This window comes from Aotus nancymaae, unplaced genomic scaffold (genome assembly GCF_030222135.1).
Source record: "Aotus nancymaae isolate 86718 unplaced genomic scaffold, 86718_ANA_hifiasm-v0.15.2.pri h1tg000014l, whole genome shotgun sequence".
NCBI lineage: Eukaryota > Metazoa > Chordata > Mammalia > Primates > Aotidae > Aotus > Aotus nancymaae.
Window position 1 is genome coordinate 34,054,158 of NW_026988425.1, and position 27,531 is coordinate 34,081,688.

The window sequence follows — 27,531 nt, forward strand, 5'->3', positions numbered from 1 at the left end:
TCACAGGGCTTTAGGCTCTAAGTCTCTGTGCTCGTGAGAAGAAACCACTTGAAAATCATGCACTATATAAAAGGCCCTAAATTAGATAGGTTTTCCACCTGGGATTTAAACAATCCAGGTAGCTCAGATACCCTTAGTTTGCCATCTGAATCAAGGGAAGCGCTCTCTGCTTTTTAGGAAGAAAACCTAAGACTCTAGTCCAATTTTAGAGGCCTACTAGAAGAGCCAGCATTTTGAGAAGTATAGTCATGTGGTGGAATAATGGTGACACAGTTGCCCCAGGCTAAGTGCAGCCTTTAGCTCAGGTAAGGCAATGGGATCTGCTGGTGAGGGAGGCAGGGCCAGTTATGGAGGAAGAGAAGGCCAGAACCAAGGAAAATGCTCAAATGGTTTTTTCCTTTCCTCTAGGTCTTCTGTTATCAGTAAATTGAAAACCTCTACACAGGATAGCCAACAATAAAGACAACCTTGTTGATGACAAAAATTCTGGACTACAAAATGTTTCTCAACACTGATAGCGTGACAGATCTAAAACAGAACAGTTTATTTTTTTTTATTAAGGACTCCAGAAAAAAGGAGTAGCATTCCACTTAGTAGCAGCATTCCAGGTAAAATACCCAAGAGCCATTAGAAACTAGGATCCTGATCTATGACTTGAGGGAAGGAACTCTTTTAAACACCTGCTTTTGTTTAAGTTATAGTTCCTTGTGTCACTGGGACTCCATTACCTTCCATTTCCCTTTTTCTAACTCTTTTTCAACTGTGATTTAAAAAAAAAAAATCTGCAATACCTAAGCAGTTTATTGGTGAACACTTTCATTTGCTACAGTTGACCACTGGACAACACAGGGATTAGGGCTGCTGATGCCTTGTGTAATCAAAAATCTTTGTAAAACTTTGGATTCTCCCAAATCTTAACTACGAATAGCCTACTATTGACTGGGAGGCTTATTGATAAGAAAAACAGTTGATTAACACATATTTTGTATGTTACGTGTATATTATATATTTTTATAATGAGAGTAGCAAAGGTTATTAAGAAAATGAAAAGGGCCCAGGTGTGGTGGCTCATGCCTGTAATCCTAGCACTTTGGGAGGCAGAGGAAGGTAGACTGCCTGAGCCCAGGAGGTCGAGGCTGCAGTGAGCCAAGATTGTGCCACTGCACTCCAGCCTGGATGACAAAGTGAGACCCTGTTCAAAAAAAAAAAAAAAAGAAGAAGAAGAAGAAGAAAATGGTAAGAAAATACATTTACATTACTGTACTATATTTATTGATTCTATAAATTTACACTGTTTACAAAATGAATCCTGTGACTGAAATGAAGGGCAACCACAGCCACAGACCTCAGTCTTTGGATACATATCAAGCAATTCAGCTTTTTCATGTAATGTCATGACTTCTCTCTGTTTCTTGGGAACACTCCCAGCATCATTAGTGGCATTTCATATGGGTCCCATTGTATTATTTGAGGTTTATGGTACTGCACTAATCACAATGAAAAATACTTAAGTATCTTGAGAGAGTACTTCTTTCTGCCACATGAAATTTACTGGAGAGTCTAACTGCTCACGCAGAGATGATTAGCATCACACAGTGTTTTGAGAGGATATTCACAAAACCTGAGCACACCGCAGCAGCAGGAGGAGGCAGCTACAAAAGGACTGTAGTACAATATGTGCTCCAGTCGGTTTCATGCAGCTATGATTTAACCCTGCATCTTTACGCTTGTTTACATTTCTCTGGACTGTGAATGGCACCATGTACTGTATATGTGTGTAAATCTTATGAATATTTCATTTTATAATAGATTGGTACACATTTTATAGTACCAAATGATAAAATAGACTAGTATATATATTTCATGCATTCATGACATACCTTTAAAATTTTTTAAAAAATATTTCTAGGCTACGCAGTTTGTGTTTTTTCAAATTGTCACTAAACACCAAAAAAAAAAACCAAACCACTTTTAATGTATTTATTGAAAAAAAATCCTTGTATAAGTAGATTTACACAGTTCAAATCCACGTTAAAGGTCAACTGTATTTGGAAGTGTTTTTAGTCACAGCCTGTTTGAGGTCATCAAAACTGCCTTGTGAGGAATAGTTTGATTCTTCTGAAACACTTGCCCTGATCTGATTTACTGAACTCATCATAACATGTTAAAAGTCAGAAAGTTAGAAAGGACCTTCTTATTTCATAAAGAAACTAGTGTCAAGAGAGAGTAAGTGATTTGTTCAAGGTCAGCTTGGTAACTATAAAGCAGACTTCCTGGATCACAGATGATTACTCTTTCCTTCCAACTCCGCTGCCTCCACCAAACTGGATTAAAAAGGCTTGTTTTAGGAAAAGAATACTCAGTGAGGTTGTGAGTATGAAGAAAATCATTAGCCTCTGAATAAGTGTATGTCTGGGAAAATAACTGGCAATCTTGTATGCCTTTCTTTTGAATTCAGGGACCGAGAACTCTCATTTGGGTTTGTGCTATAAATAACTTTGATTTTTCTGTCTTCACTTTTTCCCAGTTGTTTAACTTAATACAGCTCAAATGGCCAGGTGTGGTGGCTCACACTTATAATCTCAGCACTTTGGGAGGCCGAGGCAGGTGGATCACCTGAGGTCAGGAGTTCCAAGACCAGCTTGGCCAACATGGTGAGACCCTGGCTGAGTGTGGTGTCGGGCACCTGTAATACCAGCTACTTGGGAGGCTGAGGCAGGAGAATCGCTTGAACCTGAGAGGTGGAGGTTGCATGAGCCAAGATTGCGCCATTGCACTCCAGACTAGGCGACAAGAGCAGAACTCTATCTAAAAAATAAATAAATAAATAAATAAATAATAATAATAATACAGCTCAAAGACTCCATGTCTTTGGGGATCCAAGTGTATCACTACCAACATCTATATCAACATACTCAAGTGCTTACAGAACCACATTTTGGTTCTTCATTCAGGAAGTTATTTCAGTCATTTGTTCAGCATGTAAAATCTAAGAATCAACCAGTACTCAAGGTATAGTGAGTTGTGTTCTGCTGTGGCAGAAGCACACATATACCAACTAAGCCAAAGACTTGTCCACTGATTGGTAGGCCCTCTGCTAGCAGTTGCCAACTAACTCCCAGGATGCTTTAGGGTTGGCACTCAGGATCAAGGTCCCACATTGCAGCCCGGGCTGAAGGCAGCTATGTATTCCATTGCCCTTCTCTGCTGTGCTTATTAACTTGGCCTGTCACTGTTCATTTTAGCCCTGTCTGGAGATGGGGCTGCTGTTCTTTCTCAGAATATTCTAAATTGATTACAGTAGCTTCAGAAGAGTTGTTTCCATTTTCACACACATAGTTGAAAATGGCTTTTCGACAATGACTGACTTAAAAAATATATACCAGAAAGAAATGGCCATTTAGACTCCATTTTCGGTGGCACCAAAATTTATAAAATGTTACTACTTTTGCAATCCTAAGATCTCCAAACTGACAAACCTGTATCAATAAACAGTAGCATAACATTGTGAAATAAAATTTTATAGTGTACCTGTTCCTGCATTTGAAATTTGTTTTCAATGTTTAAAGTTTTTATTGTCAGTGTAAAGTTGCTATTGTCTGAGATTTTGATGTTAAAATGTTTTATAAAATGGTGGTGATACTGAATGTATAATTTTAACTTCCTTATACCTGGTAAAATAAGTTGGCACCTATGTTGGTCCCCAAAGTTTTCCCCAAACGCTTTTTTTTTAGCAGTTTTAGGTTCATACAAAATTAAGGGAAAGCTACAGAGATTTCCCATTTACCCCCTGCCCCCACACATGCCTAGCTTCTCCCTTATCAACATCTCCCACCAGAGTGGCACATTTGTGACAGCTGATAAAACTGCACCGAGACACCATTATTACCCAAGTCCATAGTTTACATGAGGGTTCACTCTGATGGTATACATTCTGTGGGTTTGGACAAATTATAATGACATGTATCCACCATTATAGTATCATACCTATTAGTTTCACTGCCTTAAAAATCCTCTGTGCCCTGCCCCCAAATTTTACTATTTTGGTGAAATCCCAAAGTCTTAAGAAGTCACATTAGAAATATAAAGCTGCATTCTCACTGCAACATTATAGAAACTACTTTCTAAATTCAATCAATCTGGATACCCCAATCCAATGAAACACCTGACATTTCTAACAGATCTAACATACACAGCTCTTACAATTCTTCTGAATTAGCTAACAAGCACTGACATTTTTGAGGTGGATGAGGATTAGCTATTTTCCAGCAATCTGTACCAAGTTGGAAAAAAAAAAGTTCAAGCCCAGATCAAGCTGTCTCATATATGGATTTCAGTAAACGTTACTATTATTTTTTATTTTTTGTTGAGACACAGTCTTGCTCTCCTGCCAGGCTGGAGTGCAGTGGCATGATCATAGCTTACTGCAGCCTTGAACTCCTGGGCTCAAGCGATCCTCCTGCCTTAGCCTCTGGAGTAGCTGGGACTGCATGCATACTCCACCACACCTGGCTAATTAAAAAAAAAATTTTTTTTAGAGATGGCATCTTGCTATGTTGGCCAGATTGGTCTCAAACTCCTGGGCTAAAATGGTCCTCCTGCCTCAGCCTCCCAAAGTGCTGGGACTACAGGTGGGAGCCACCATGCCTAGCTCAATAAACATTTTTTAGCAAGCACACAAAATAGTTTATGTATCCTGTTCTATATGTTCAATGAAGCCCTACTTGCTGATTTGGTAAATTCACCCACGACTGCATTAAAAGTCCACTTAAGGAAGGTTTGACAATTTCCAGAAATAGTACTGTCCTAACCTAGTCAGCAACAGCACCAGAAATTCTTGGACGAAATGGCAGGAAGCAAGACCATTTTGGGATCAAGCGTCAGGTACTATGCCTAAGGGTGCAGGCCATGGGCTTTACTAGGTTGTTTCTTCCTTTTCATTTAAGTATGAGGAATTACTCTGAAATAATTTAATAAGTTCACATATCCTGAATACCTCTAGTTTTGCCAATGAGAGCCACTTAGTATCTACTGTAATGATCAACAAGCTACGAATTTTCAAAAATATACTTCACACATTGACTCTGCTGATTATCAAAATCTCTGGACGTAACTGAGATACAGATAGAAAAAGCACTTGAAACTGCTGCCTTTGGTCCTTCTGATTAGAACACTAGCTGTCCACTCCTGAGAAGGAAATCCTTGTTAGAGCTAATGACTGCTCCTAGGGTGCTTGTAACCTGACACTAGTAAAAAAACAGCACCACCTATTCCAAAGAGAATGAAAGCAAATTACAAACATAATTGGAAAAAGAAAAAATACTACACACTCCAATTTCTCAGGACCCAATAGATTTTATTTCAGGTGGGGATAAGGGTCAAGCAGTGTGAAGACCGGGAAGGAGAGAAGGAAATCTCTATGTTCTGAAAAATTCCCTACCCCAAACTGTTGAAAGTGCCACATTCTGCCCTTTTAGCAATTTTAACTAATTTTGGATAACACCACAGAAACCCTGTGGCTTCCTATTAAAATGAGTAGGTTACAAGCCTTTTTTTTTTTTTTTTCAGACAGTTTTGCTTTTGTTACCCAGGCTGGCGTGCAGTGGTGTGATCTTGGCTCACTACAACCTCCGCCTTCTGGGTTCAAGTGATTCTCCTGCCTCAGCCTCTTGAGCAGCTGGGATTACAGGCATGTGCCACCATGCCCGGCTAATTTTGTATTTTTGGTAGAGACGCAGTTTCTCCATGTTGGTCAGGCTGGTCTCAAACTCCCGACTTCAGGGGATCCGTCTACCTCAGCCTCCCAAAGTGCTGAGATTACAGGTGTGAGCCACTGTGCCCAGCCACAAGCCTTATTTTTATTAGAAAAGTGGAATTTAACAAATATTTTATTTTTATTATTTTGAAGCATTTTATCAATTCTAGGTGGAAGCACTACATCATTAAAAGGGAAATCAACCAATAAAAAATGAAAAATAAAAGATTACTTATCCATTCATAGTAAGCACAATTTTGCTAGAAAGAGAGAGAAACTTCAAAAAGACAAAACTACAAGTCTTAAATGTAAGATTGTATTCTACGTTACACATGAATTTGTAGTGGTACCAAAGTGTCATCTGCTCTGCCTGAGGGAGCACTCCCCCTAGTGGTTTTCCATAGGAAATAAATTCAAACTTCTATTAAAGTAAAAATTCCTGGGTCAACTAGGACACACATAAAGAGGAAATTCTTTATAAAATAAATACTTTGATGTTAGGGTGATTTAGAACCAATTCATTAGTTTCTGAATTCTAAATGGCTGAAGACATGCAGCTAAAATAATAATTTTATTTTTATTTTATTTTTTTTGAGACGAAGTCTTGCTCTGTTGCCCAGGCTGGAGTGCAGTGGTGTGATCTCGGCTTACTGCAACCTCTGCCTCCCAGTTTCAAGTGATTCTCCTGCCTCAGCCTCCCGAGTAGCTGGGATTACAGGAGCATGACACCACACCTGGAATTTTTTTTTTTTTTTTTTTGTATTTTTAGTAGAGACAGGGCTTCACTGTGTTAGCCAGGATGGTCTGGATCTCCTGACCTCGTGATCTGCCCGCCTTAGCCTCCCAAGTGCTGAGATTACAGGTGTGAGCCACTGCACCTGGCCTGTCTCTACTTTTAAAGTAAATAAATCAAAATAAAATTTAAGAAAGATACACAAAACCCAAAGCATCTTTTGTGTCTATGTAAAACACTGTGCAAATCTTTTTTTTTTTTGACACAGAGTCTTACTCTGTCACCCAGGTTGGAGCTCGTGATCTTCCCACCTCTCAGCCTCCTGAGCAGCTGGAACTACAGGCATATGCCACCACACCCAGCTAATTTTGTATTTTTTTGTACAGATGGGTTCGCCATGTTGCCCAGGCTGGTCTCTGAGCTCCTGGGCTAAGAGATCCACCTGCTTTGGTCTCCCAAAGTGCTGGGATTACAGATCCCCACCATCACACACCTGGCTAATTTTTGTATTTTTAGTAGAGGCAGGGTTTCACCATGTTGGCCAGGCTGATCTCAAACTCCTGACTGCAGATGATCCACCCACCTCGGCCCTCCCAAAGTGCTGGGATTACAGGTGTGAGCCACCACACCCGGCCTAAAATAATAGTTTTAAATGTGCAAAAATATCCATCCTTATTAAGTTGATTTATACTTGTTTTAAATTCTTTTTAGATTCAACTTTTAAAAAATACATTAGGCTGGGTGGATTGCTTGAGCTCAGGAGTTCAAGAATAGCCTAGACAACATAATGAAACCCTGTCTCTACAAAAAACACAAAAATTAGCAGGGCATGGTGGTGTGCACCTGTAGTCCCAGCTATTTGGGAAGCTGAGATAAGAGGATTGCATGAGTCCAGGGGATTGAGGCTGCAGTGAACTGTGATCCTACAACTGAACTCCAGCCTGGGCAACAGAGCAAGACCTTATCTCTAAAAATAAAAATAAAAATAAACCTTAGATCAAAATAAATTTGGCTAAATCAGAATTAAACAGTGACTAATAAGATGCTAAAAGAAAATCTGAAATTGGAGATTCTTTCATCTAACAAAGTTACCAAATGCCAATTACATTACACACTGTTCTTTGTTCACACTAGTGAACAACAGACAAAAAATAACTATGCTATTTCACATTTAATGGTCCTTAGAATGTTGACTGATTAAATATTTTCCTAAGTATGTTTTAGGTTTGTTCTGTTCTTGGGTGTTCATCTAAACAAAAAATATTTTGACAACATTTAGTAAATTCATCTGTTTCCTACTTGAATACATATACTTTATGAAATTCCAACTTCTTTTGTAGATGCTAGGCATGCTGAGATTGAGACTTACTAGTTATCAGGTGCTGACCCTGGCCACCTCCCAGAACTGTCCATGTGCCTGGGAAGCAGTGCCTGCCATTGCACTGGAGCAGCCTCCTTGCAGCACACTCTGCACAATATTCTCCAAACCAATTTTCTCTAATGCTATGTGACCTATTTTAAGGTAGGCATTCCAGTATATCCTCAAATTTTGGTAAATATCATTGAACAGTTCTCAACAATGAATAGTCTGGCACACTTTTATTTGGGGGGAGGTGGTGGTCACAATGACCATCAGTGGGTAAGGGTCAGAAAGGCTAAGTGAATCCTGCAATGGGATGATAGTTTTTTATACTAAAGAACTGTCCCACTCAAAAGGCTAATAGTGCCTGTCTGTGGAGAGACACTGAGCTGTTGTCACCTGGTACAGTAACAAAGACAGAAGCTTCACTTTACTCATGTAATTTTTTCTACTAGAAAATGAGTCAGATTTTAGTGTTGTATTTTATTAAATATATTTATATGCCACAAAAATTATTTTAGTGACAACTACCAGGAAAGTACAAAATCCCTTATAATTGTTTTTTCACACCTTGATTTGTCAAGAAACTCAGAGGGAAATGCAAAGCATCTAATAAGTACTTACTACAGTTACTTACTGCAGTGAACAGTTTTGAGAACAAGAAGAAAACCTGTAACTCTGAAAATTGTTTTATATCCCATTCATAGATCTCTTCAAAAGTCTACTATAAAAATGAATCACATAAAGAATTTTTCAGACTTCTTTGGTGATGCTTCAACTTCAGAACATTTGCAAGGAAATGACATGTAAAAGCAATCACCTCAATACAATGAAATGTTTTGGTTCTTTTTTAAAGTTTCCTTTAAAACAGTGGTTCCCAAAATTTAGCATGCAACAGAATCTCCTGAGGGAAGCCTGTTAAAATACAGAATGCTGGCTTCCTCCCCAGAGTTTGCTACAAGTTTGCAGGCAGTTCTGATGTTGGAGCAGGCACAACACTTTGAGAACCACTGCTCTAAGATCTAGTCTCTAGAAGTCTAACTAAGAAGCAATGCCCATATGCCTTTCCTTATTCTAAATAAATAAAAGAATATTTTAGGTAGCTGCATCAAACTTTCAGTCTTTAGATTCTTGGAAAGTTCTAATGAAATAAAACGTTATTTCTCATGGCTCACAATTATTCTCATGAGTACAGAAAGAACTACAGGACAGTCCTGAATAATCTATGACTACATGAAAACATTTATTTACATGCCCTCTACAAACTGTATTTACAAAACACATAGTAACGATTGGGGTACACAACCTTCCTCCTATCTTCCCCATGCTTCTTCTCTATAGAAAATCCAATATGAAATTATAAAGAGTATTGTACTCAGAATAAGAACTTCATTTAGGTACACATAAGTATCAGTGAATTGTCATATTCAAGATTCAGATTCAGGAACTTCTTCATCAGGGCAGCAGTAATATTCTACAAAACATATTTGTCCATCTTCATTTCTAATCATATACTGCAATGAAAGGAAGCCTCTGTTATCTGTCCGTATAGATACCTTACATGATAGGACTAATGCCTTTGTAGAGGGTTTCAGTAAGGAAATCTTGTATCTGTAGAAGAATAAATAAAAAGCTGTTATATCAACACAGTTAACATTGCTCAGAGCTCCAAGTAAAGGACAAAAAGTAGCAAATCTAAGAATAAAATCAAGTACTTATCCAATTTGCTAATTTTTTTTTTTTAAATTCATCCACTGTTAGCATCCTACATCCCCTAGTAAGTCCAGCACTCTACTGTTCATGTTTATAAAATGCTGTGCATTTTTATTAACAGACAAAGTGGGGTTTTTTTTTTTTTTTTTTGAAATGGAGTCTCACTCTGTTGCCCAAACGATCTCGGCTCATTGCAACCTCTACCTCCCAGCTCCAAGCAAGTCTCCTGCCTCAGCCTCCCAAGTAGCTGGGACTACAGGCGTCCGCCACCATGCCCAGCTAATTTTTGTATTTTTAGTAGAGACAGGGTTTCACCATATTATTGGTCAGGTTGGTCTTGAACTCCTGACCTCAGGTGATCCCTCCCCACTTGGACTCCCAAAGTGCTGGGATTACAGGTGTGCGTCACTGTGCCCAGCTGAAAGTATTTTTATTTAATAGAAATCTGGTATTTAACCTCATCTTTATCACCAATGGCAACCTCTATATTAAGGACTGACCTGTTGACTTGGGTCTGATTACAATGAAATGCTTCCATCAAATCAGAATCTTTGGGATAGTCAAGGTGGGAACTTCCTGCATTTCCAAAAGTAGATAACCTATAGAAAATGATTACTTCATTTATTCATTGGTCCAGAAATAAACCACATTAGATCCAAATAAATTAAACACTTTCTTAAGAAATTCATACTAGTGGGTAAAACAGACATGTACACAAATGGTTACATTACAAGATAACAAGTACCATAATAAAGCTCCCACAGGATGCTGTGGGAGCTCAGGGCAACTAGCAACTAATCAACAGCTTTGAAGAAAATTAATTGTAAAAGGAAAAGGGCAGGGCACAGCTTTAATTTCATTACCCTAATCCTATTCTGAAAGTAGATTTTCCTCATCCTTAAGTCAGAAATATATAATAGGAGAGAGAATAGAGGACTGATAGAAGACCTTGATCTAAGTTAACTGCAAACCTTAGGTTCTGTTCCCAATCCTATACCAAGCAATTACAGCTTTTCTGTATCTTAGATCGCTCTTAAGGTTATTTCATGGTTTTCCTCAGTAGGTAATACCAGAAGTTATGTGTAAACAACTTATAAATGTTAATGCGCTGATTTCATCTGCTAGACTGGAGCATTTCCTGCAGTTGCTAAGTATTACATGAGCATCATGATATGACCCAGGTGTTGGTTTTCCCTAAGCTCCATTTCTACCCTCCATCTTCCAGGTGCTGCTTTTCCCCAGGTCCATCTTTTCTTTCTAATATAATCGCTCTCTCTGACCCATCTCATCTATGCCCGGCCATGATGATAGTTCCCAAATCTAAATTCCCAGTCTAGATGATCTCCTGAGCACCATAACCATATATCTAGCTATTCCCTAGTGTCACAGGTACTTAAAATTTAACATATCCAGAAAAAAAATTTCAACTCCAACCTCCTACCACCAAATTGTTTCCTATCTTGGGAGATGAAAGATACCGTGATCCATCTAGTTACCCAGGCTGAGAGAGATCACAGAGAAGGACATCCTCTGAAATATTGTTTAAGTACCCGAATTTTTCACTTCATTCCACTGCTAAAGTAGGGTTTTCAATTTCCATTTTGGTTAATACTTTGTCAGACTGTGAGCCAAATTTTTAACTGCCCAAAGTCATGAGAAGGACCTGTAATTCTTTTTCTTTTTCTTCTTTTTTGAGAGTCTTGCTCTGTCACCTAGGCTGGAGTGCAATGGTGCAATTTCGGCTCATTGCAACCTTTGTCTCCTGGGTTCAAGTGATTCTCCCGCTTCAGCCTCCTGAGTAGCTGGAATTACAGGCACCTGCCACCACACTCAGTTAATTTTTCTATTTTCAGTAGAGACAGGGTCTCACCATGTTGGCCAGGCTGGTCTTGAACTCCTGACCTCAAGTGATCCACCCACCTCGGCCTCCCAAAGTGCTGGGATTACAGGTGTGACCCACCACACCCAGCTGGGCCTGTAATTTTTCTAAAGTAGTTACAAAAAGAATACCTTATACCTTTTATTCCATATGTATTTAGTGCCTTTATTTAATATTCTGAAATATTGCAAAAGAGAATATTTAGAGCCTCTTGCTAGAATTTCTAAACTGAGTCTAATCCTGGAAAGAGACTTGCGTTAAAGTATCAGGAGCAGCATTTTTGACATTGTCCTCCTGCTGAAAACTGCCCTCCCTTTAAGTGAGCATTGAGCTATCCTCCCTAAATCTTTTTTCAGTGTTTCCCAGGGATCTCTCTGTGCTATCTTGGTACTTAATGGTTTGTTGTTTCACATATCTTGGCTTCACCTTAATTTTAAGTTGTTCTTCCCACAATGTTCAATAAGATGAATAAGCACATGGTAGGTGATCAACAGATACTTAGTGAATGAATGAACCACGTGTAGAAAACATGTTCTGCACCCTGAACTAACTTGAAAAAGATACCATATAATACAAACACCCTTTCCAAACACTTAAACCCAATTTTCCTCACGATGTAACCTGATATATGACAGTAAGTAGTAGTACAATGAAAACATCACTAGTTTAGAAATTAGGGGACCAGGCTTCTCATCTAGATGCCAACACCATCTAAATATGAAATAGTGAGTTAATCTTTCTAGGTCTTAAGTTTCTTGATCCATAAAATTATGAGTAAGAGTACAAGCTATTCAAAGTTGTGAAAGCTCTAAAAATGTGGATAATAAAAATTCTGCATCCTAAGCAAATGTCTAGAGGGAAGACAGAGTACAGATCCCGTGAACTATAACTATACTGCTCTCAAGTACCTGAAATAAGGCTTGTCAGGAGACATCGTAATTTGTAAGACTTCACTTGTCATATCCAATTCAGAAAATGCTTCACGGAGCCCCTCTGACTGCAGAATAATTTTATTAATAACATTGGTGCTGCAGAAGTCAAAGTCCAGGGTCTCCTCAGGTTCCTGTGTATTGATTTTGCAGACTGTCACCACTCCTCCTTCTTCTAGGAACAGCATCAAAGGGTAACCATAACCTTGGTAACACATCCGAAGAGCAGTTAAAGTCCCTGCAATGGAAAGAAATCATATTTGGCCTTAGCTTTATAGCTCTGGGTTCAGCTTCTCCTCAAAATGATATAAAATTTCTCAAGAATAATTCATTGCACTTAATTTCTCGCATATATGTATCTCCTCATAAAAAGGGATTACATCTTCCCTGATGACAGTTGTGTGTAGACAATTCCAAACACACAAGAAAATTGGGAACCAGAACAAAATGTAACATAACTCCCTGGTATCATTTTCAGGTTGTCATAAATACCTCAGAAATAGCTTGATTTTATATACATACAATTTCAGGATAGAGAATCTACATGGATCAACACAGCAAGTAACCAAATTGCTGTAGAACAGAGTATGCTATTTCTTGAAGGTTCAATGTGTTTAACAGTGGACTGCTATGTGTACTGTAATGTCAGTGTATTCACTCATAAGGATCCTTCCAACTTTTCCAGCTCAGATATTTTTTGTATTTCCTCAAATTTCAAAATCAAATTGAGACAAAAAGAGGGTTGTTAATAGTGGTGTAAATTTTAACACTGCAAACCATTAGGGGAAGGAGGAAAGTGATAGGATATTCAAACTCCTCCTTACTGCATGGAGAGCCACAGTGAGGAATGGAAGATGACAGATTCTTTTATGAAAAACCAGCTGGAGAACACTGTATTCGAAAATGTATAGTTAATAACAGTGGAATTGTCAGTAGAAAATTAAAATACATTTTTCTGGAGAACTATATTGAATTTTTCCTAATCTCCAGGTTGCTTTCCTATGAAATAAAATCATTCTTCTGGGGATTCCTTACAGTTTTAGACACATAGCAACTGAATTTCACCATTCTTAAAAATAATTCCCTTAAGAAAAAATAGATGTTTTAAAGAAAGTCATTTGGCAAAATAGACATAACTTATAAAATATGGCTTGAAAGAAACAAATTTTGAACACAGTACAAACTAGGAGTCAGTAGAGCGGGCTTCTGTTTTTCTCTGCCACTAACTAGCTGAGTAATTCTGGACAAGTTAGGAAAAAGAAGTAATTACATTTCATAATGTTAAAGATATTTAAGACATGCCCAAAGTATTCTTTTGGCCAGTTCAAATTTAAAATCCCTCAAAGCCTTGTAAATTAAAAAAAGATGAATGTAAATATTTTTACAAATGAACAGAACTATAAACACACTTGCAATTAACACTGGGAAAAGTTAGAACCCATGACTGTGGCCAATGAAAAATGAATTGGCAATAACTTTCTGAACAAATGTTTACATTCCAAATAACTTCCTGAATTTTTCTGACCATTGTATATAACACTTTTATGTCCTTCTACTGATAATAGTTTACCTGGCATAGGACTTGATCCAAAAATAGATAAACAGTCTAAAAGGACAGTTAAATTAATTCGAAACGTAACAGATTCTTCCTTAACTTTAAACTCCTGAAATATTCCAGCCTATGAAAAAAGTAAAAATGAAAATGGTTACATAAAAGAATGAAAACTAATACATAAGGTCCTAGATTTCACTTTATATGTTTAAAAAATACAATACTGTGCTAATCCCATGAGAATCATTTCTCATTAGCAATCAAAACATCTTAGAGATATCCTTGTGAAGCATCCTTATCTCCATTCCTGGATCTAAAACTATCCCTCTGTGACTATCCCTTGTCTCATTTTTGTGCCTATCACTACTGCTAAGGTCACTTGGAAAATACACAAACGATTTGGTAATGCATGAGCAATATTAGTTTCATCTTTTATTACTATTTTTTATTGATATGGGGGTCTCACTATGGTTGCCCAGGCTGGAGCGATCTTCCCACTTCTGCCTCAGCCTTCTGAGCAGCTGGGAATACAGGTGTCAGCCATGCCCTTCATGAGGACAAAAACCATGTCTTACTTACCTTTCTATCCCTGAGGTCATGCTGTGCACTTAGGTATTAAAAAATGCTTAGCTGAATTTGCAATCCTATCTTAACCATACAAATATTACTTTGGAAGAATAAAAATTCTATTACAACCCAATAAAAAGAAAAAATACTCTTTAGTAATAGCAAGGTGGTAGTATCGCAGTGGTAAAGAGCATATATTCTGGAAACAAATGTTCAGGGTTCTTATCCCAATTCAGCCACTTAACAGCTGTGGGGTTGCTGGCAAATCACTTAAATTGTGCCTCGTTTCCACATATACAAAATAGGAATAATAACAGAACCTACCTTACAGGACTATTGTTAAGATTAAATAAATTAAATAGTAAGAGGAGTGCCTAGCCAATAGTCTAGCTTTTTAGTCGTTACTAACCATTATCTCTGTAAAACAAGATGGGAAAAGAATTTGTTACCAGGAGAGAAAAAAAATTCAAGTAATGACGTTTTGTTCTCTGACTTAAGACTATAAAGTTAGCCGGGCGCGGTGGCTCACGCCTGTAATCCCAGCACTTTGGGAGGCCGAGGCGGGTGGATCACGAGGTCAAGAGATCGAGACCATCGTGGTCAACATGGTGAAACCCCGTCTCTACTAAAAATACAAAAAATTAGCTGGGCATGGTGGCGCGTGCCTGTAATCCCAGCTATTCAGGAGGCTGAGGCAGGAGAATTGCCTGAACCCAGGAGGCGGAGGTTGCGGTGAGCCGAGATTGTGCCATTGCACTCCAGCCTGGGTAACAAGAGTGAAACTCTGTCTCCCAAAAAAAAAAAAAAAAAAAAGACTATAAAGTTATTTATTCATATATTATTTACGACTATTGACTATAAAGTTATTTATCGTCTACTAAAACCTTCAGATTTCATTAAACTGCATTTAGAATAGCTACGGCACAGGCTTAAAGGTGCCTATTTCCATACCTGAATAAAAGCATTTGCTTGCACACACTTTGCATTTTCCACTGTTACTTTGATTCCATTTTTAGTTGCAAAACACGTGGCATGTTCTCGGAAATGAATAGCTTTCAAGATAGTGGAGAGATTCCTAACGTTGTCAAGGCTGGCCACAAGGCTGTACTGATCATCCTCGTCTTGGATCTGTTGGGTCAGAAGGGGCATTGTCTGCTGCACATTCGGCCCCGAGGGATGCTTCTGGGGTCAACACCTGCTCCTGCGGATCGCGAAATACCTGAAGGTATTGGACAATACAACTCCCATCAGTGCTGGCGAGGTCTGGCGAGCTCCACCTGCGCTGAGAAAGGGAAGGGGGCTGGGCAGCTGAACTTGGCTGACCAGGCCGAACCCCACCAATGCCACTTAACTGTCTTTGTAACTTGGGAGAAAATTATCTAAGCTACTGTTTCCTCATCTCCGTAAGGGAACAATAAAGTGAAAAGTTGTGAAGAATGAAGACACGTAACTGACACGGTATCTCCGCTTGGGGCCAGCTTATCCCGGCCAAACAGGAGCTACGAATCCCCACGGAGTCGGTTTTGTGTCGCCCGCGCCACAAGCCTCGCCTCCAGAGCAACAGGCGATGGGGGGCGGGCTCGGAGTGCCCAGAAGATTCCCCAAGAGTCCCAGACAAGCCCATTCACCGGCTCGCCCGCTGGACAGCATCACTTACTACTCTCAGTCCTCGAGTGCTGACACCCTACCTTTGCAGTGGGGTCTGGACGACCGAAAGCCCTTCCCGGCAAAGTCCCTGAGGAGTAGCAAGGCGGTTCTGAAAAACCGCGGAAGAAGGGAAGCGGGTCCCGACGCTTTTCAGGTCCGCTCTCCACCTCGGCCACCGTCACCACAGAGCTGAACGAAGCCTAGAGAGCCAAGCGTGCAGCGCCTTTAAGACCGGAAACAGGCAGGCACCACAGAGCTGGAGGACGACCGCTGAACAGAGAGCTTAGAGCCGCCGAACCATAGAGATCGGAAAAAGGAGCGAGCGGCAACACCGGAAAGACGGCCAAAAGCGCAGTCGGCGAGACAAGATGGCGGCAACCAAGAGAAAACGGCGTGGAGACTTGGCAGTTCAGGCGAAGAAGCCAAAAAGAAACGAAAAAGATGCCGAACCGCCAGCTAAGCCTCGCGCCACTGCAGAGGAGGTGGAGGAAGAAGAGAGAAACCGAATCCCAGGCCCCGTTTGCAAGGTAGAAGGGTTACACCTGCAGCAGCGGCTCTGTGCGCCTTTTCTGGGGTTACTTACTTGACTACAGCTCTGCTAATTTTAGAGTAGTTTAGGTGTTAACGGTAGGTCGGTTTTAGCAGTTCTCCCGGCCAGACTGGGCACGGAGTTTACAACTAATTCTTGTGCACGTGGCCGCCCTCCTGGAGGCGGCGAGTTTTAGAACCCTTAGCTGGCCCACGGGGAAGCGACTGACAGGGTGCTCAGATCCAGTGTTGTCTTCCTAGTTGTTCAATTTTTTTTGGAGGGTAGTGCTTTTCCTTGGTTATTTCTTGCTATTGAGTATTTCTTTCAGTGATTAGTATTCCCATATACTGCCGAAGTCAGCTACTCTCAGGCAGGGATCCTGAAGCTTGTTAGGTGAGCCTTTAAAAAGTTGTTGCCCTTGGGACTGTGAGTTGTTAACCAGGTTTTTAACTCAAGGGATAATGAAAGATAGTCCAGATACTTTGAGCTTTACCTGTATTCAACAGACATTGAATGTGCCATGCATTGTTTTAAGTTAGGCTTCCTTTGGCAAAGATTGCAAAGGTGACTAGAATGTGACCTCTTCCTCCTGAAATGTTGGAGTTCAGGAGGAAACTTAAGTCAAAGAAGTTGATGGTTTTTATTCAAAAGAACTGCACACAAGTTGTTTCAGTTAACTTTTATTCAACTAAGAACTATTGTTAAGCTACACAGTATACTGTGGAGACAAGGATTATCTTTGACATTAATTTCTCTGTCCTCCGCACTTAGCGTAGTACTCTAGTACGGAGTAGGTGATAAGTAAATGACCCCATGTGGTGTGATGGTGAGCTCTAGGAAAGGAGTGAGCTCTGAGGAATGAAAGTTAAGTGTAAATTCTAGGCTCGTTATTAACAGCAACATTCTGTGCTCTTTTCTGACCTGCAGATTAGGTGGGGGAGGGGGGAGGGAATATTTACTTATTATGAAAAGTAAGCTGGACTTGTACACTTTCAATAAATGTTAGTGCTCTCTTCGCTTAAGGCGCTAGTTTCTATAATCTGAGCCATACTTTAATACATTCTGTGGAAATACAGGAGATTGAGATTACTTTTACCCTAGTATAATAAGATAAAAAATCTTGAAGGATTTAGATTTAGCCTTTAAGCTGTATATCAGAGAAACGGTAGAATTTTGTCATTCAGAAATGAGAGGGAACACTCCAAGGGAGAGAAAAAAGAAGTGATGAAAGACTTTGAAGTAGGGAAATGCTGAAAAATATAAAAAATAGAACCAGATTGAATTGCATTAGGCTTCATTTGGGGCAATAATAATGTAAAAATGAAAATTTATTTTACAATTCAGTGTCAAAGGTATGTCATTCAGACTTTGTTTAGAAAACTCTGGAAAGTAAGGATGTGATTGAAGTATTACTTTAAAAAGTAAGCTGTTGAAAAAGCTAGTCAACCATATCTACTGGAGGAGTTCATGTCTGGGATGGTTAGTCATTTAGGAGTTTTGTGGTTAATATAAGACACTAAGTGCAGTGTGAATTAGAAAGGATTAAGAATTGTTGAAAAGAGAAATTGATAGCATTTTATAGTGCTTATGATGATATGGGAGGAAAAGGGCAAATCGAAGATTCAAAGCCTGAGGGACTGAAATGACAGCATCCAAAAAAAAGGAAAAGAAAGAAAACGAAATAGCAAGGAAATACACCAGATTTAAGGTCTAAGATAATGTTTAGTATTGTAGAGTTGAGTTTGAGGTGTTAATGAAATATTTGGATTATTAGGGCTAGAGAGAGTTCCTTTCTATAGAGTGGACAACAATTAAAGTTGTGGGAAGTTATTATATGACCTGTCATAGAGAGCACAGAAAAGAGAGGGCTAAGCAAGAACTTTAAGGGTTAGGAAGAGGAATTGGAGAAATTGAAGATGAAAAACAAGAAAGAAACCAAGGAAGGCATTTCTGGGTGGCAGATGTGGTCAGTGAATGTTGCTGCGAGATGGAATTAAAGGAGTCAGGATGGTTTGACTTACTACCTGGAAGCTCTTAAAAAACAAACAGGGTCAGGTGTGGTGGCTCTCACCTATAATCCCAGCACTTTGGAGGCCAAGCCGCTTGAGCCCTGGAGTTGGGGACCAGCCTGGGCAACACAGGGAGACCCCCATCTTTACAAAAAAATAAAATTAGCTGGGCATGATGGGACATGCCTGTAATCTGCAGCTACTGCGGATGCTGAGGTAGGAGGTTAACTTGAGCCCAGTGAAACTGCAGTGAGCTGTGAGCCTGCATCACTGCACTTTAGCCTGGGCAACAGCGTGAGACCCTCTCTCAAAAACAAGGTCAGTTCAGTATGATATTTTAAAATCTTAACATTTTCTCTTTCTTTAGGGCAAGTGGAAAAATAAGGAACGGATTCTCATCTTTTCTTCCAGAGGAATAAATTTCAGAACAAGACATTTAATGCAGGACTTGAGAAGGTTGATGCCTCATTCTAAAGCAGGTACCTTTATATCATATACTTTAGAAATTTCTATCTGGTACCTTTATATCATATACTTTAGAAATTTCTATCTATAAACTTACCTATTTATGTGTTTATACTTATTTTGTATATTCTTCATTTGTTCAGTCTTTTCAGGAAAAAAACATGGTACCTTTTATCCTTTCAAGTGCCACAATTTTTCCAGTTAACATTTTGTTAGAAATTCTTTAGACTTCATTAGGTAGTTTCTTTACTTTTTAAAATAGATATCCTAATATTATTGAAACATTTCCTGAAGGTCCAGGAATGCCTTTATTGTAATGCTCCTAAAGGTAATGACATAGGTGGGATAGTTTGTCCTAAATGATTCAGGACTACCATGTGTTACTTTTTAAGCTTTTTTTTTTTTAAACTGTTTTTATTGAAAAATGGACGTGGGATAGAATTTGAAGCACCTTTTAAGTTGAAGTCAGAGCCTATTTCTAAATGCCAAGTTATTTATTTATTTTTAAGCAATGGGTTATTTTACAGGCACAAACAGTATGGCGGGGCATGGTGACTCATTGCCTGTAATCTCAGCATTTTGGGAGGCGGAGGTGGGTGGAACACTTAAGTTCAGGATTGCAGACCATCATGGGCAACATGGTGAAACCCCGTCTCTACTAATACAAAAAATTAGCTGGGCATGGTGGCATGTGCCTGTAATCCCAGCTACTCAGGAGGCTGAGGCAGGAGAATTGCCTGAACCCAGGAGGCGGAGGTTGCGGTGAGCCGAGATCGTGCCATTGCACTCCAGCCTGGGTAACAAGAGCGAAACTCCGTCTCAAAAAAATAAATAAATAAAATAAATAAATAAATAAAAAGTTTATAACAGTGGAGTGGCAGCACCATAATATGGCTGTTGTGCTTATGTTGAGAGGTGCTTTGGTTTTTTTGTTTGTTTTTTGTTTTTTTAATTTTTAAATTCAGGGAGTATATGTGCAGGTTTGTTACAAGGAGAGTCAGTTTTCTTTGACACCTGTGATTAAAAAGTGAAAGATATTTTCACTGAAACTCGTTTCCTTTAACATAGTCTTTGGTTTGTGAGAATTTTTCCATTTTTGAAAAGGTTTCCTAGAATACCTAAAGACTGAGAAACACTGCTTAAACTATAATTTATAATTCTTGCAGACTATTTTTTACTTATTTTCTTTACAATTACAAAGAATCAAGATTTTTTAAGTGATTGTTTTCAGGTCTTGTTTTGAAAATTAATAATAAAAATCTCCTTTAAACTGAAGAGTGTAAAAACAATTTCTAGATAGCATATGTGATTTGATTGAAGTAACTTTGAAATCACCTTTAATTTACTTGCTTTTTCTTTTTTCTAGATACTAAAATGGATCGTAAGGATAAGCTATTTGTGATTAACGAGGTAATTTTGGAAAGTAATTGCAATAAAATACTTTAGAAACACTAACAATTGCTTATTTCAAAAATAAGTCATTCAGTGACTTTAAAAATTGTTTTGTAAAAGCTGTTCAGACACGTTTTATTATCTCTTCAATAACTGGTCTTTCAAATTTTTATATCTCACAGTTTAGTGTTTCACACATTTCTGTTTGTCTTGTTTGAATAAGCATATTGAAATTTCCTCAGGACAATGATTGTATCTCATTTTTTAATCCCGTAGTGTCTAGTATTATGCCAAATCCCGAGTAGATACTCAAATAATTATCAGTCAGCATATGTAAAGTAAAATAAAAAGTCCATTAAACATATATTTATGAAAACCCACATGGTAAAACGCATTTTGCCAGTATTAAAAGTGATTCATGTGGAATTGGCACTTATGCTATTACAAACTAGGAATAGGTTACATTTTCAAAGTATTTTTTAACATACTACACTCACGTATTTTTTTTAAGCTCTAGAAGCACAGCACATAAATTTACATTTTAAAGCAAAATTTTCAAAACTTAGAAGAATTAAGATTGTTTTTTCACTATTAGAAAGCCTTCTTTAGAGCACAAACTTTAGAACCTCTGCTATAATACCACACTATTCTATGTGCTGTAGAAACTGTTTAACAGAGCAATGTTCTTGTCATTACGGAACTTACATTCAAATGGAGACAAGCCATAAACAAGGTTTATAATTTCAAGTAAAGATAGGAGAAATAAAGCAGGTTATAGGTTTTCGACAGCTCAGACTAGACCGGAAAAATATTTTCAAAGGGATGATGTTTAACTTAATATAGAGAAAATGGCAACTACAAAGGCCCAGAAGTGGCACAAACTTCCCATTTTTGTGTTTATCTAAGAGCAGTAAGAAACAAAAGCACTGGACCTAAGATTCTTTTTTAAGTTGTTAGGGTTTATTTGTTTTGTTTTAAATTTTTTTGGAGACAAAGTGTCGCTCTGCCGCCCAGGCTGGAGTGAAGTGGTGTGATCTCAGCTCACTGCAACCTCTGCCTCCCGGGTTCAAGTAATTCTCCTGCCTCAGACTCCCTAGTAGCTGGGACTACAGGCACACACCACTATGCCCAGTTAATTTTTTGTATTTTTAGTAGAGACAGGGCTTTTCCTTATTGCCCAGGCTGGTCTCTAGCTCCTGAGCTTAGGCAGTTCACCTGCCTCAGCCTCCCTAAGTGCTGGGAGTACAGCCATGAGCCACCTCGTCCAGCTGTAAATTGCTAGGTTTAAAGTCTGAAATACGGAGTTTATGAGTATTTTATTATTTAGAGTTTATGAATACTATAGCAGTAAAATACTTCACTCCTGTAATGTTTTTGTATATTTCTCAAGTGTGACTTTTGTAAGCCTTCAGGACATTGAAGTTTAATTTGAAATAGGTTTTATATAGACTTTTTACCCAATCTCTTAGTGATTTTATAGAACCAAATCACCAGAAATGGTAGTATAAATGAAGAACGGCTCAAGTTTTGTGATCTTAAAATCAAAAAGCTAAAAAGTTAAAAATCTAAATAATCATTAAAAAGGATGTTTTTAGTTCTGTAAGGATCTGGATTTTCATAAGATTGGCTAAGAAGATTGATTACGAAGGATTAGCATAAGAAGATTAATTGTGGTATGCCTTATCCCTAGGGCACGTATTTTCAGTCTTTGTATTTTGTACATGGGACTATGGGCAGAAGAGGTTCCCAGTAATCAGAAGTGAGACCATTTTAGATACTAGGCCCAAAAATATGATAGATACTTTCACCCAAGAGATGGGCAGAGTATCTAGTTTACCTTGGGTAGAATACCTCAGAGGAACTTTAAAGCTTCCTTCTATGAAGAAATAAATGTTTAGGCCTTTGTAGTCTATTAACCTAGTTAGATATTTTTGAGGGAATCTAGATGATATTAATCACATCTAATTACTTTAGTTCTCATTTATATTATCTACTTCATTTTCCTATACTTTGCTTCATTTAGGTTTGTGAAATGAAAAACTGTAATAAATGCATCTATTTTGAAGCTAAGAAAAAACAGGATCTCTATATGTGGTAAGAGAATGTATTAAGATTTTGGCTAAACTCATTTTAGTGGATAAAGAAAATTAAATGTATGAATATTATAAGCATATTCTGGTATTTTTTTAATAGCGATAAGTGGTAAGCATTGACTACATTCACTAATTAGTTGAAAAAGCATCCTCCATATCTTTTCAGGCTTTCAAATTCACCTCATGGACCATCTGCTAAATTCCTTGTTCAAAATAGTAAGTTGACTCAATAAAATTTTTTAGATGAGAAAATTAAAAATGATCTTTTGGAATAGTTGTGCAAAAGTTATAACTATTTTTGTTTTTGTTGTAATTTTTTTAGTTCATACCCTTGCTGAACTAAAGATGACTGGAAACTGTTTGAAAGGTTCTCGGCCCCTTTTGTCTTTTGACCTGGTAAGTTTCTCACTCAGTGTATGAGGTCTAATTTTCTTATCCGGCATGATTGTATAGTTGTGTAATTCAGTTTAGTTAACATAGAAACAAATGAGCAAACAGTTTTAAACAAGGTACTCTACTGTTGTCAAATAATATGCTTATTTTACTTTTATAGGCTTTTGATGAATTACCACATTATGCTTTGTTAAAAGAACTCTTAATTCAGGTAAATATCTTTTCTAAAAAGTATCTTTAGTAGTATAAGTGAGGATCTTCTTTGAACTTTTTCTTAGCTATCCAAAATATACGTGATATATTTTGGAATAAGGAACTAACATATACTTTTTTTTAACCAGATCTTTAGCACACCACGGTATCATCCCAAAAGCCAACCATTCGTGGACCATGTGTTTACTTTCACCATTTTGGATAATAGGATATGGTTTCGGAACTTTCAGGTAAGCTTTACTTAATTTTTAATTATACTTTTTTGTTTTTTTTTTTTGAGACGGAGTTTCGCTTGTTACATGGGCTGGAGTGCAATGGAGCTATCTCGGCTCACTGCACCCTCCGCCTCCTGGGTTCAGGCAATTCTCCTGCCTCAGCCTCCTGAGTAGCTGGGATTACAGGCACGCGCCACCATGCCCAGCTAATTTTTTGTATTTTTTTAGTAGAGACGGGGTTTCACCGTGTTGACCAGGATGGTCTCGATCTCTTGACCTCGTGATCTACCCGCCTCGGCCTCCCAAAGTGCTGGGATTATAGGCGTGAGCCACCGCGCCCGGCTCTTAATTATACTTTTTTTAAATTGAATTAATTTTTTTTTTTTTAGAGACAGAGTATTGTTATGTTGCCTAGGTTGGTCTTGAACCTCCTGGCCTCAAGTGATCATCCCTCCTCCGCATCTAGAGTAGGTAGGATTACAGTTGTGAGCCACTGTGCCTGGTCAAGTTTTAATTAAACTTTTAGATAAGGATATATAGGGTTTACAAACAAAAAATGCAAATAATCCTTTTGTTTTAAATAGCTTCCTTTTCCCTACAGAGATTGCTGCAAGTAACTATGTATTGCATCTTTTTTTTTTAATTCAATATTTGCAGTTGAACTGTCTTGTGTCTTAAGTGATCTCTTCCTACTCCTATTCATGACTGTTAGTTGATATAGAGTATGGATTTCCTAACAACCATTATATATTTCACTTTATTGAAAGGGAATAGCTTGAAGATCCATGAGATAATTGGGTTTGTAATTTGTGCGAAGTGCTGTAAAGGATATAGTAAAATAGAAGTTTCTCTCTAAAAGCTTAAAAATCACCTCAAGGGTTAAAACCCAGCAAAATGTAATTGCTGTAGAAGCCATTCAATCGGAACTGTTAGATGATGAGTCATACAGTGACTCATTCAGGAGAAGAGAAGAGGTGATTCTAGAAATCTTGAAGCAGGAGTTTGGCAGGCTAAGTCTGTAGAAAGATGAAGAGGTGGAAGGGAACAGCAAGAACAAAATTTTAGACAGCATCTGACATAACTGAGCTCTGTTCTGCATATTTTATATTGGATACCTGGCATGTGAGTTGAACACATTCTCTTAACCTCCGAGGGCAGACAAGCCTGAACCAATAGATAACATAAATATTTGTTGTTCAGAAGTTGCATTTTAATCCATAATCAGTAGCTATTAAATACATTTGACTACATATAATTTTAATCTAACTTGAAAGAGATTTATGAATGTAGGGATTGATTTAAGTTTCAAGAGTTCTCCCATAATGTGCTTTAATACATTTTGTTAATAGTGGTTACTAATTTAAAATCTTATTTAACCACAGTTTTTTAAGAATATATGCATTGTGAGAAGCAAGATGTTACCCAAAATCTAATTACTTAATTTTAAAAGAACACCACACACACAGATTTTTCCATGACAACTTCCTGTAAGTACTAATAGATTTCAGAAAATATTGATGATTTGGCATTTACCAGGTTTCACCCCACCTTGATTTTATGGATTATCAATTCTTTCAGGCACATTTATAATGAGGTTATAGCTAGTATACCTTTTAGGAATAATATATCCTAACCAAAATGAAATGTTTCCTTTTTATTAAAGATTATAGAAGAAGATGCTGCTCTTGTAGAAATAGGACCTCGTTTTGTCTTAAATCTCATAAAGATTTTCCAGGGAAGTTTTGGAGGACCAACTTTATATGAAAACCCTCACTACCAGTCACCAAACATGGTAAGCTGTTGTGTTGTTCAGTAGTCTTCAATGTACCAGAGCCCTTTTGTCAAAATGATTCTGTGAAGTTATTACTGTTTCATTACCTGTGAAACTGAATTTGGTTTTTGCTGCCTAGAAACTTGCAAATTACTCCCCCTTTTTTATGACACTGGGTGAAGGGATGTAAGGTTTGTAACTGAAAGTCTTTACCTTATGTAAAATGTTTATTTTTATTCAAAAGCATCTGATCTTTTTTTCCTAGCATCGGCGTGTCATAAGATCCATCACAGTTGCAAAATACAAAGAGAAACAGCAAGTGAAAGATGTGCAGAAACTGAGAAAGAAAGAACTGAAGACTCTTCTTCCACACGATCCCACTGCAGATGTTTTTGTTACGCCGGCTGAGGAGAAACCAATAGAAATACAGTGGGTAAAGCCAGAGCCAAAAGTTGATTTGAAAGCACGAAAGAAACGGATTTACAAAAGACAAAGAAAAATGAAACAGAGGATGGACAGAGGGAAAACAAAATAAGTCAACGAAAACCTGATTTGTTTTCAGTTATTTTATATTTATTTTGTATTCAATGTGTAAATACTTCTATTATCCAGTACTACTTATGTCTAATTAGTATGGCATTTAAAAGAAAGAAAAATTAACATCTTAAATATCTTCTTCTAAATAAAATATCACCAGAATTCATCAGTTAATTTCTGATTTCTTTTTAAAGTTTGTATTGCTAAAAATTTAGCACACTTAAGGAGTGCCTGTTCTCTTGGGTTAGAATTTTTGGTTTAGCAGAGCTGAAATGCAGACATTTATTGGGTTATATTATTTGTAAAACCAAGCATTCAACACTCTGAGAGCATAGGTTGTGGATGGTAAAGCAGGAGTAGACTGGTAGAAAGAAAAGCATCTCATTGAAGTTTACTCTGAGTCACTAGTTAATGAAGCCATGGAAGAACCAACCTCTGATCTTTTCTCACTTCAAAAAAGTACATTAAAATGTTTAGGTTTTGAGAATTAAATGAGTTAATGCCTGTCTTGAAAGCATTTTGTAAATTATACATTATGTATGTGTGTATGTATTTTGAGATGGAGTCTTGCTCTGTCACCCAGGCTGGAGTGCAGTGGCGCAATCTCGGCTTACTGCAACCTCTGCCTCCCAGGTTCAAGCAATTCTCCTGCCTCAGCCCCCTGAGTAGCTGGGATTACAGGCATGCATCACCATGCCCAGCTCATTTTTGTTTTTAGGAGAGATGGGGTTTCTCCATGTTGGTCAGGCTGGTCTCGAACTCCTGACCACCTCAGCCTCCCAAAGTGCTGGGATTACGGGTGTAAACCACTGCACCTGGCCAGATTACATATTTATTTTAGAAGCAGTGTGTATAGATTGCTTATTTAAAAACCTAATAGTAAAAGGAGAAAAAATAGGAAAGTTGGTTAGAGGGAATACCAGAACATTTGAATTTCTCCTCACATAAAAGAGAAACTGCTTATTGTATAAGGAGCACTGGACTTAAGATCTTATGGGTAAATTAATAACAGGGAAAGAAAAGATTGAGTACCAGCGACCATGGAGGTAGGTGGCTGCTGACATGAACAGATATAAATCTGATACTACATAACACATATATCTAATGAAATTGCACTGTTTCATCACCTACTTTTTGACTTCACATTGATCATTTTTCTATGTGTGTTCTACATGTTTACTTGCTAACTTCATAGTATTCTGTGTACCACAGCTATGTAATCAGTATGATCAGTATTTTAAGTTTTTCTTTTGCTGGTATAGGTGCTTGTAGTGAATACTCGTCTACATATGTTACATATGTCTTTTTATATAACACTCATGGTTTCCTAGAAGTGGAATTTAGGTTAAAGGTTATGAACACTAGGCTTTTTGCTTGCTCCCTCCACCACCGTATCCTCACTAGAGGTTAGAGGGTTCATTTCCTTGTCCCCTTACTAATTTCACTATGATTGAAAAAATATGTCAATAGGTTAAAAACACCTTTTTTTTTTTTTGTTAGTTACTGGTTTATCCTTTTTGACTGTACTAATCATGTTTGTTTTTCTGTGGTAGGATTGTCTTTTACTGATTTTATAAGAACTTTTATATGGTAAGTTTATTACAGATATCTTTCCTAGTTCACTTACATTTTAATTTTATGTCTTTATTATTTTAACCGTAGGCAGGCTGATCAATATTCATGGTTTTTTAAAAAAATTTTTAAGGCCTTCCTGAGTGTTTAATTGGCTGCTTATCTTGAAATAGTCTAAATTAGGATACTTGAAATCTTGAGGTCATC

The 27,531-nt window shown here is 37.9% G+C and overlaps 2 protein-coding genes across 3 annotated transcripts; one reads left to right on the top strand and one right to left on the bottom strand.

Annotated features, from left to right (window-relative positions):
• Positions 1–9,067: 9,067 nt before the first annotated feature.
• On the bottom strand, positions 9,068–16,347 carry RAD1 (RAD1 checkpoint DNA exonuclease). Of its 2 annotated transcripts, none has more exons than XM_012459962.3 (6): positions 16,177–16,347; positions 15,440–15,707; positions 13,940–14,048; positions 12,349–12,607; positions 10,062–10,160; positions 9,068–9,459 (listed from the first exon to the last, which is right to left on the bottom strand). In XM_012459962.3, exons 2-6 carry the CDS (start codon positions 15,635–15,637, stop codon positions 9,276–9,278), a joined length of 849 nt encoding a protein of 282 aa, XP_012315385.1. In that variant the 5' UTR covers positions 15,638–15,707; positions 16,177–16,347; the 3' UTR covers positions 9,068–9,275. The 2 variants fall into 2 exon arrangements, with proteins under 2 accessions (XP_012315385.1, XP_012315386.1); XM_012459963.3 differs by having other exon boundaries at positions 15,440–15,765.
• A 115-nt stretch (positions 16,348–16,462) lies between these two features.
• BRIX1 (biogenesis of ribosomes BRX1) lies at positions 16,463–25,921 on the top strand. Its single transcript, XM_012459961.2, has 10 exons — positions 16,463–16,662; positions 19,041–19,152; positions 20,505–20,548; positions 22,554–22,624; positions 22,790–22,839; positions 22,946–23,019; positions 23,177–23,227; positions 23,358–23,459; positions 25,108–25,236; positions 25,481–25,921. The coding sequence occupies exons 1-10, from the start codon at positions 16,504–16,506 to the stop codon at positions 25,748–25,750; spliced, it is 1,062 nt and encodes a 353-aa protein (XP_012315384.2). The 5' UTR covers positions 16,463–16,503; the 3' UTR covers positions 25,751–25,921.
• The last annotated feature ends 1,610 nt before the right edge of the window (positions 25,922–27,531 follow it).

What these genes read in the sequence shown, in the direction of transcription:
- RAD1 (XM_012459962.3), bottom strand. Translation starts at nt 15,637, where the DNA reads ATGCCCCTTCTGACCCAACAGATCCAAGACGAGGATGATCAGTACAGC. An exon ending in AAGCAAATGCTTTTATTCAG is followed by an intron (nt 14,049 to 15,439) that starts GTATGGAAATAG and finishes CTTTTTTCATAG; the next exon opens with GCTGGAATATTTCAGGAGTT. An exon ending in TGGATCAAGTCCTATGCCAG is followed by an intron (nt 12,608 to 13,939) that starts GTAAACTATTAT and finishes TTTCCATTGCAG; the next exon opens with GGACTTTAACTGCTCTTCGG.
- BRIX1 (XM_012459961.2), top strand. Translation starts at nt 16,504, where the DNA reads ATGGCGGCAACCAAGAGAAAACGGCGTGGAGACTTGGCAGTTCAGGCG. An exon ending in TCCCAGGCCCCGTTTGCAAG is followed by an intron (nt 16,663 to 19,040) that starts GTAGAAGGGTTA and finishes CTCTTTCTTTAG; the next exon opens with GGCAAGTGGAAAAATAAGGA. An exon ending in TAAATTCCTTGTTCAAAATA is followed by an intron (nt 22,840 to 22,945) that starts GTAAGTTGACTC and finishes TAATTTTTTTAG; the next exon opens with TTCATACCCTTGCTGAACTA.